We start from the raw sequence: 10,423 nt of genomic DNA on the forward strand, positions 1-10,423 counted from the left end.
CAAGCCAATTCATCTCATTCCTTATCCTTGTTGATTTTGGCCGACCTTTCACACGAATTATAGTTGGATCAGGGATAAATGTCCATGCGTCATCAGAAGGAGGAATTGTCGCTTCATTCCCAAGAGGCCACCATTGTGCGGAGTAAGCTTTTAAGATGTGCTCATTTGTGTAAACAACATCTATATGTTGGTAGTAGTTCATGCTCACGTAACCACAAGCTGCAATAATGTGTGAACATGGATAGTGAAGCACAAAATACTTTCCGCATTGACAATAATGACCATTCAAGTTAATTGCCCACTTTTGTCCGTCATGTTGCGTTATAGGATTGAAGGCTTCCTCTACTTCAAACCTTGTTGACTGGATATCATAGATGCGAACAATGTGCGAACAAGCTTGTTCTTGATTTTTTCTAAGTTCTTTAACAAGCTTAGAACAATATACTTATCCTTCATTTAATTGTCTTTGGGCTTGGCGACCACAACAACAACAACAAAATACTTTCGACACCTACTATATGTTGATTTCACCAATGTTGTTATGGGTATGTTGCGACAATCCTTCAAAACCTTATTTATACATTCTAAGAGATTGGTTGTCATGTGGCCATATCGACGTCCTTCTTTATCATAAGCCATGGTCCATTTTTCCTTTGAAATGCGATCAATCCATGTTGCTACGGCTGGACTCAGCTAACGAAATCTTTCTAAATTTTGATAAAAAATATGCTTGTAAGGAGTGTAGCCTGCATGAAATTAGTTAGCAAAAAAATTTGTAAGTATATATGAAACTTAAATTAGCATGACCATGATAAATTAAATCTTACCCAATTTCTTCAACATTTCTTTTTGTTTGGCATTGTTGAATTTGCGATTGAAATTGCTTGTTATGTGTCGGACGCAATAAACATGATAACCGTGGGGAGGTTGCCAACCAAGTGCTTCATTAGCCACAACAGGCTTGATACTCGCGTGACGATCAGATATGAGACAAATACTATTTTTTATCTGTGACGTGTTCACGCAAGTGTAACAAAAACCATGACCACGCTGTTAACGTTTCACCTTCGACCATGGCGAATGCTAGAGGAAGAACACCACCATTTCCATCTTGTGATGTGGCCATTAAGAGGGTCCCACGGTATTTTCCGTATAAGTGTGTGTCGTCAACTTGTATGATTGACTTACAATACTTGAAAGCCTCTTTACATTTACTAAAAGTCCAAAACACTCTATGAAACTTGACGGTGTTCGCGACTAACCGTATTCCCAACAATAAAATCGTCATGTAGTATTTGAAAATAAGATCCAGGAGAATGATTTTGCATGTGTGTTAGCCACGACGAAAGTTTCGCATATGACTCTTCCCAATCACCATATTCAATTGCAATGACTTTTTGTTTCGCCATCCAAGCCTTTTTGTACGACACCTTGTAGGCAAATTCATTGTTTATCCTTTCTTGAATCAAAGAAACTTTTATTGATGAATCTTCTCTGATCATGTCTGTTAACAAAATAACCAAATTTAAATAACAAATAACGCAAAAGTAGCATAATGTGAACATAAAAATCGTACCTACTACACTAGTGGCAATTAAATCTGAATCAAGCTTCTCGTGATCTTGTGTCATAGTCATATTCAGACATGTGTGTGGTCCACCCCATTGTGTGACTTTCCATGAATCAGTTTTTTTAGATAAAATTGCCCTTATATAAAAGGGCAAGGACACTCTGCGCTTTTATTCGGGCAACAAACGATATACTTGTTTGATTTGCTTTCAACAACTTTAAAACTTTGATGCACCTTCATAACATATTGTTTCAGTATATTTTTTATCGCATCTTTACTATTAAAATCCATGCCAACATGTAATTCTTGTCCAACATTAAAACTCGATGGCATCTCCAACCCGCAAATGTCCTCCTCATCAGGAAGACTCAAGTTGATATTGTTATAATGTAAAGCATCATTCCAAAATGGATTTTGAATTTGTTCTACACCTAATAGTTTAAAAAAAATTCAGGTCAATATCCCAATCGTACTTATTTACCATTATATACAATTGTCATAAAACGATAAATGTATTCACCTATTTTTTATTTAATAAATTATACCTTATGCTGGGTGAACAATTCTTATTGGTTGAATCATGTCGGTGACTTCATCGTCTGTATCAGATATACCGCCAACACTATCATCTTCGTCTAAAGACTCTTCAACCTATGAGTAAGACACAAGATAATCATCATCATCATCTTCATCACCATGTAAATTGCTTACATTTCTTGGCGGTTCCGCCTCATTATTAGATAAATTATTTCCACATGATGTAAGAGAATTTGCATAATGAAACATAGAATCACTAGCCACATCCTTTTCTATGTACAATTCCAGAACTGACATTTGATCTTGTTGGTGAAAACTTTCGATCATAGTTTCAACATCTTTGTCATCACAAATTTGCAACGCAACATACTTTCCTGAAACTAAAAATCTACAACTGATAGCAGATATAATTTCATTATTTTGTAACTTTACCTTATCTCCAATTTTTTTTCAAAGCATTGAAACTAATTCCACGTTTAATTTGAATCGTTTTTTTACTGCCTTCAAAGATTACACCATCAATCTCTTCATATACCCTTCCATTGAAATACAAGATTTTTATAACCGAATTCATCATATACCTACAAAAATAATATTATAAATAATTAATCATAACAATAATAAATTCAAATTAAAAAAATCTAATAACAAAAAGCCTCTTTACTAAAACTTTAAATTAAAACTTTATTGTAACAAAAAATTAATTACTTCAAATAAATATCATGCCACAAACTTAAAAAACATGTACGCTTTCAAAGTATAAATTTTAAAGGCACATCAAACCATCAACAAAGTTGCTATTATAAATAATTAATCTTAAAAATAATAACTTCAAAATAAATAAATCTAATTAAAAAAATACTACACTCAAACGGAAAAATTAAAGATTAAAAATACCACACTTCAAATTACAAATTTATTCTAACAAAAAATTAATCATATGATGCAGAAACTTAAAAAACTTAAACGCTTTCAAAGTAAAAAATTTTAAAGGCAGAAGGAAACCTTTCAAACTAGATATTTTAAAGGCAGAACAAATCATTAAAGAAGTTGCTATTATAAATAATTAATCTTAACATTAATAACTTCAAAATAAAAATATTTAATTACAAAAATTACTCGAAACTCAAATTTTATTTCAAACTGAAAATAATTACTTCAAATAAATAAAAGCAATGCCATAGAAATTAATAAATAAAAATGATGCATGTCAAAACTTCAATTTTATTCCACACTCAAAATAATTACTTCAAATAAATAAAAACGATCTCACGTAAATTAATAAATAAAAATGATGCAACAAAAGAGAAATTACTTATTGAGAGAAACTTTAAAAACACTTAGAAGACTCAGAAATTTTTAGAGGCACAAAGCATCAACAAGCATCAACACTGAGAAATTTTTAGAGGCAGAAAGCATCAACAAGCATCAACACGAAAGCATTCAGCAATTTTTAGAGGCACAACACCAAAGCATACACGAGCATCCACACGAATTTGTTATTTAAAGGCACAACAATAATATATCGCCAATACCACTAGCGATATATGCTCCTTGTTTCGCCAACACTGGTTGTGAAACCAATCGCACCATGCTTGAAACCATCTCACCAGTCAAAGTGGCGACAAAGGAGTGTCACCAACCACACTGGCGGAAAAGCCACATGTGCCAGCATATATCGCCAGCCACACTAGCGGCAAAGCCACGTGTCCACTACAGGGGTATTTCGCCATGCATGCTGGCGATATGCATGCCATGCATGGCTGGGTCTACGTAAAAAACAAACCCCTGGTGAAAATAGTTTACAAAGAGACTTATTCTGAGAATTAGTTTGTAAAACTAACCCCATTAGGTCAATTTGTCACACGAGCATCCACACGAATTTGCTATTTAAAGGCACAACAAGCATATATCGCCAATACCACTGGCGATATATGCTCCTTGTTTCGCCAACACTGGTTGCGAAACCAACCAGCATAGCCTGACCTAGTCCTGCACGTAGCCTGCGCCTTTTGCACCATGCCTGTAGCCATCTCGCCAGTCAAAGTGGCGACAAAGGAGTGTCGCCAGCCACACTGGTGGAAAAGCCACATGTGCCAGCATATATCGCCAACCACATTGGCGGCAAAGCCATGTGTCCACTGTAGGGGTATTTCGCCATGCATGCCATGCATGGCTGGGTCTACGTAAAAAACAGACCCCTGGTAGAAATAGTTTACAAAGAGACCTATTCTGAGTACAATAAGCTGTGTCGGTAACTATTTTATTTTATATTAGATTTTAATAAGTTGAAATGACCTTTTAGTACCCTTAATAAAAGCCAAACAACAAGGTAGGGATTAGAAAGGGAAAGGTTTGTTGTCCGTGAGTGTTTGCGTCACATAACCACTGCAACGCAACGCCGCTAAGGCACCAACATAGATCTCCCAACACACAACAGATCTCTCTATGCAATGAACGAATCAAAACCTGCAACCAACGCAACGACAACAAACGACAGTATGCTCTTTTTCGCGATTGATTTCTGAAGACGAAACTTCCTCACCGTTTAACTAAAGGGCAAAGGAGTAATATCAATCAATGTTATCTAAAAAGAATTCAACAACTAAAATGACTTTAAACTGTTACATATTCTTACAGGAAACAAATCTTGATCATTCAATACAGTACTAAAATGGATCACTTAACTTAATGGTCCACCATGGCCTTTTTCTTGCTATAGTTCTCTAAAGATTTTTTTGTTTTACTCCTTATGAAAAAAATTGTTTAACCCTTACTGTCAACTCGTTGATGAAGAAAAAAAGTTACAAGATTAATTCTGTTATCAGTTAATTTCGTTACTTGACAGAAAAGATTAAAACAAAAAAAAATATTACAAGAACTAAAATAATGATAAATAATCTTTAAATGACTAAAACCAAAAAAATAATATTAAAAACATATTTTACCCTTTTTAAAGCTGAAAGATTTTGGAAGACAACCTTGATAACTCTTATTCTGTCCTTCACTATAGAAACTCCAAAAAAAAAAAAAGCATTAGTGACTTTGAATTCCCATTTACACCCATTTCCAGAGGAACCAGGGAATGTGATACCGCTTAATCACACTAATCCCCATCTTCCCATGGCTCTAAACTATAGTTGAGATTAATATCAAGTACAAAATTACGATATATCCACTCTTAGATGCATTTGTTCAAGACTTCTTGTATGGTATTGGTGATGCCTGAGCGATTAAGTTACATGTCATGCACCCTAATTCACAAGCATAGAAGAAGCTGCAAGCTATGCATCAAAAAATGAATATAAATAATTATACACCGATCACACCTTTAAATTGAGTCAGCCTAAAAAATTTTGCTTCTCTACAATATTGTAAGGTATCCACCCTATACAGCAACAGTACAATCACCATTCTGTGAAATATCCTCGCGAGTTTCAATAGAAGAATGTTGAGACACTTCCATTGCTCCTTTAGCAGAAGGAAGTTCACTTTCAGGGTTAATGTGAGAAAGCTGAGAATTAACAAGATTGTCAGTTGGACTGCTTTGTTGTGGATTGATCACACTTGAGTCACCAAGTTGCGAGTGATTGACCTCAGCAGCAGCATCTGCAAGCGTTGAATCGATATCGTGACTAACATCACAAAGCTCTGAAGGTTGCACAAAATGAATCTCATTGGCTGCATTCAGTTCCTCAATGTTTTCCTCTCCAGTCAAATGGTTAAGCTCTTGCTTTATTTCTTCACCAGCTCTGTGCTTTAGTTCTTCATGGCTAAATTCAGCAGCCACATCATCTGGGTCCTCATTATTTTCTTCACCTGCTGCATAGCCTAGATCTGATTCATCAACCTCAATGTGTGGATCACAGAGCTGCATATTCTCACCATCAGCATTTGCATGAATCAACTGGACAACACTGACTTCATTGTCTACAGTACATAATTGTGCATGATTCAGCTCTCTTTCAATATGACTTAGATGTAATTGGCCAACCTCAATAGCAGTGCCATAGTACTGGGCTTGTTCATCCTCACTAACGGCATTATATTGAACCACACCATCCTTTCGCAGTCGTTTACCTGTTCCTCCTTTTCTTCTAACCCTCTCCTTACCTCTGACCCTTTTCCCTAGTTCAACTTGGGTGCTCCCTGACGCCATGACTGGACCACCAAATTGGTCTCTCAAACATTCATGTGCAATATATCTTATCCTTGATATTGATTCAATTTGTTGTGGATCTAGCCCTTTTGTTGAAAAGGTATCCGCTATGTGTGCAATATCCCTGAGACCAGCATTCTGCAAAGATTTGTTTATTTTCTTTAAAAAAGCATTTCAAACTTAATCTATAATCGCTATAAGATATAAAACCAAATTCAAGAAACATATCCTTACCGTTCTCTGAAACTCGGACGACAGAGAAATAGGCCTTCCAATGAACTTACGAGTGATTCTCAAATACCACTCCATGTACTCACTTTCATCTACACCCTCATCCCCATCAACAATACTCACCTGACGGTCCATCCAGTCATTAAGCTCAGATTCCATTTTCCCTGACAAATCAACCCCACCGTCAACTCCTCTACTCTTCCTCTCCCAACGCTCCACATCATCCGGAATTGATTGAAGCATGCCATATTGCCTTAAGCATCGATTTGGAAGATGTCTTTCTGCCTTGTCAAAGCAAATCAGCATTGTCTTTGACCTCCCAAGAATTAAAGTGCTTTTGATATGTTCTGGAATTACCATGCTGTCCATGTTTCGGTATGGTAGCCACTCCACCTGTACATTTACACCGGTTCAACTAGATTCTACTTTTAAAGTTACCAGAAATAGCCAGATCAGTATTAAACATACAAATGAAAATACGACTTACATCACATGGTTTTAGGGAATCCAGAGCCTTCCGATAGAAAACTACATCACGATTTGCAGTAGGGCCACTTTGTTTTCCTTTCCATCTAAGCACAAAGGGAAATCGATCATGCATCAGCTCAAGATTGAGCTTTGGTCGTCCAATATTTAGGTGAAAGTAACTCCAACACTGCAAATACATAATAATCAATTAAATCAACACTTAAGAAAGGAAAACTGAAGTTTGAAAGAAAATGAAGAGTCAAAGAGGAGTTAAAAAGAAGACAAGCACACTTAAATAAATTACCTGAAGTAGTGTTAAACAGCCACTAATGGTACTTTGAGTTTTTAGTGAGGCATTACCCAGTGCTCTATACAAGAATGCCAATGCTGCAGCACCCCAGGCATACTGCCCACATCTATCAAAATTCTCAAATAATGGCAAATACATTACAGGGACTTTGTTCCCTGTAGTTGTTGAGAATATGGTGCTACCTACAAGATAAAGAAGATAAGCACGAGTATGTTGCTCAATCACTTCAATTGGAGCATCTTCAGGACAGCGAGAAAAGTACTCTTTCAACCAACTTAGCTTCACCATTCCACCACTTGTGTAACCAGATTCTGGTGATCTACCAAGATACTTTTCACACACTGAACCGCATGCAGTATAGGTAATACCAATTACAGGTTCTCCATCAATTGCCAGCCCAAGCAAGAGTGCAACATCTTTAAGGGTTACTGTCATTTCACCAACATTCAAGTGAAATGTGTTTGTTTCTCTTCTCCACCTTTCAACTAGAGCTGAGATAAGTGGATTGTCTAGACTAATAGCTGGGATTGACCTTAAGTATCCAAATCCAGCGTTGTCTACCAATTCAATCTGCTTATGAGTAAGTGTCCACTGATCAAGCTTTGAAGTATGTTCATGACATCTAAGGGCACCACGCTCCTGTTAATGCATTAATGAGAGAACAGATACAAATAATTAAGATATAGACAAGACTTTCAGAAAAGAAATGAATTAAAATATGAAGCAGAAAGGCTTCTCAGCTAGAAAACAGCACCTGTCCATCCCAAACTGCAGTGGAGACATGCTTGTCTTGGTCATACAGAACCGAACCATCAATTGGACCTGGATTAGTTGTATAAGGGTCCACTGCTCTCACTTCCATTACTATGACTAACAACCAAAACATTCAAGAAATAAGTGAAATAAGAAACATGATCTTCAAAGTTTTATTAATCTGTTTAATAAAAGAAGTTTACGAATATAAAAAGAGAGGAATGCAATGGCTGAGAAAAATGCAAACTCTCGGAAACAAAAAGAACAAAGGTAAAAACTTGTCAATGCATCAAAGGCATAAAGCCTACAAAACTTCGAACACATAACGTATGCCAATGATTTACTGTAGAACCGGAATAATCAGAAGGATGTCCGAGAATGAAATTTGACAGATGTCAGCATCTATCGACTCAATTAAGGAATGGAATTACAAATATATATATATATATATATATATATATATATATATATATATATATATATATATATATGAACTTTCTTTACCATGAAATGAAGGATTTATATAGCAGAATTTAAGGATTGATCCTTCCTGTTATCTAAAGCAACGGATAAGCCTCAACTTTGACTGCCATCTATTCTTGCTGCATTGAGTTACAAAATTCTCTTTCCTTGTATGAAAAGCATTTTAAGGGAAAATTGCCACAGCCGAAATCTGACAAAACATTACATTACTGCAGTTAGTGATATAAAAAAAAACAGAATATGAATGCAGTTAGTCATAATATACAACAAAACACAATACTAACACAATTAGTGATATACGACAAAACAGAATATGAATGCAGTTAGCGATAATATATTACAAAACACGATACTAATGCAATTAATGATATACGACAAGCAAAAGATTACAACCAGCAGGAAGTCAACAGATCATCATCTATTGCTCTGCCCAAAGGAACAAGAGCTTGAAATGAGGCTATTGCCTAGTCATCCAACAGATTCGAAACATTTCTCTTTTAACTTTAAGGCTACAGTCATGCCTAAAATAGCAAGAATTTGATATAATGATCACTAAAAGTGTAATAGCTGCTAAGTTCATGAAAACAGTTAAAAAAAAAACTTATACCAAGACTTACACAATTTCAAATCATTTTTCTTTCATTTAAATCACAGAAAGCACCATCCTAGTACTAAGCAAGTTCTTTAAAACAACTTCAAATTCTCTGGGTCCCACTCAACAAGTATAAAGCAGAAAGCTACTTCATTTTCTCCTTAGATTATCAAAACCCAGTTTCCTCAATCCCTATTTGCTGATTCTACCTTGAAACTAACATCACTTTTCAATTCAAAAACAAACCACATTCCCCATATTACCTCTCTCAACTGCTAGTCCAGAATTTTAACACTTTCATCTTTCTACCATCCCATTTCAACCTCCTGAACCAAACAAGCACCACAACTCCTCCTTGAACCTTAAATTCCACAAACAAAAGCCACAACCTTTTTCCACTCAAAACAAACAGAATATTCTCCCTCAAGGAACAACTTCAACACAACTCAACAAACAACCTTCCCTTCCCTTCCCTTCCCTTTCCATTCCACAGCACTCAACATAACTCACTCCAAAGACACTTCAACAATCAATTAGCATTACAGGCACCACCATTTTTCCTCAAAAACCCACACCCTACAGTCCAGAATTGGCACTTGTGACCAAAAACAGAGAGCAAACAGTGAATCACGCAAAACCAACCCCCGCCCCAACAAAAAAGATGAAAACTTTGGGCAAATTGAACAAAAGGGTCCAACTGGGTCATCACAAAAAAAAAATCACTCACAGAGAAGAAGTGCTTGAGTCCCACACGAATTTGGGACCCCCACCAGGGAGAGAAAGATGATAGAGAAGAGGCACAGGAAGAAGGTGACAAGAGATCTGCATGGCTCTAAGTTTTCGCTCGGAATTGCATTGGGTTTGGAAATAATAATTAAAATAAAAATAAAAACGAAGAAAAGTGAAGAGATAGAGAGAGAGAGGGGGGGCCTTACAGTGAATGGAGGAGAACACGATACGACTTCCACCGTCGTCGTCGCTTGATTTAGCACTTAGCACAGCTTTGTAATTTGTTTGAGGGCAACAACACGCAAAAAGGGTGGGTGTGGAATTCACAAAGGGGCTTCCTTTGGGTTTGGGGGTGGCCCAAGTTAACCCCATGATTTGGACCTATGATTCTGATTAGAAAATTGCTATAGGGACCTCTAAATTGCTCGTGTACTCCTTTTACTTTTTCTGTATTTATAATCCAAAATAACCTTTTAATTGTCGGGTAAGAAGATTTGTTCTTGCAGAATTATTCAGATTAATAGCTTCCTCCATTATGTGAAATCTTCCTTGGTGCAGCTGTTACACACGTTGTCACTAGTGATATTTGGG

At 36.2% G+C, this 10,423-nt stretch overlaps 1 protein-coding gene across 5 annotated transcripts; it reads right to left on the minus strand.

Moving 5' to 3' along the window:
• Positions 1–5,259: 5,259 nt before the first annotated feature.
• On the minus strand, positions 5,260–10,160 carry LOC100792659 (protein MAIN-LIKE 2). Of its 5 annotated transcripts, XM_041012116.1 has the most exons (8): positions 10,039–10,076; positions 9,831–9,925; positions 8,533–8,701; positions 8,030–8,145; positions 7,270–7,914; positions 6,985–7,152; positions 6,501–6,890; positions 5,260–6,404 (listed from the first exon to the last, which is right to left on the minus strand). In XM_041012116.1, the coding sequence occupies exons 4-8, from the start codon at positions 8,135–8,137 to the stop codon at positions 5,496–5,498; spliced, it is 2,220 nt and encodes a 739-aa protein (XP_040868050.1). In that variant the 5' UTR covers positions 8,138–8,145; positions 8,533–8,701; positions 9,831–9,925; positions 10,039–10,076; the 3' UTR covers positions 5,260–5,495. The 5 variants fall into 5 exon arrangements, with proteins under 5 accessions (XP_040868050.1, XP_006602232.1, XP_014626529.1 ...); XM_006602169.3 differs by lacking the exon at positions 9,831–9,925 and having other exon boundaries at positions 10,039–10,160; XM_014771043.2 differs by lacking the exon at positions 9,831–9,925 and having other exon boundaries at positions 5,260–6,425; positions 10,039–10,160.
• Between the last annotated feature and the right edge of the window lie 263 nt (positions 10,161–10,423).

Source organism: Glycine max, chromosome 18 (assembly GCF_000004515.6).
Source record: "Glycine max cultivar Williams 82 chromosome 18, Glycine_max_v4.0, whole genome shotgun sequence".
In the NCBI taxonomy this organism is placed as follows: domain Eukaryota; kingdom Viridiplantae; phylum Streptophyta; class Magnoliopsida; order Fabales; family Fabaceae; genus Glycine; species Glycine max.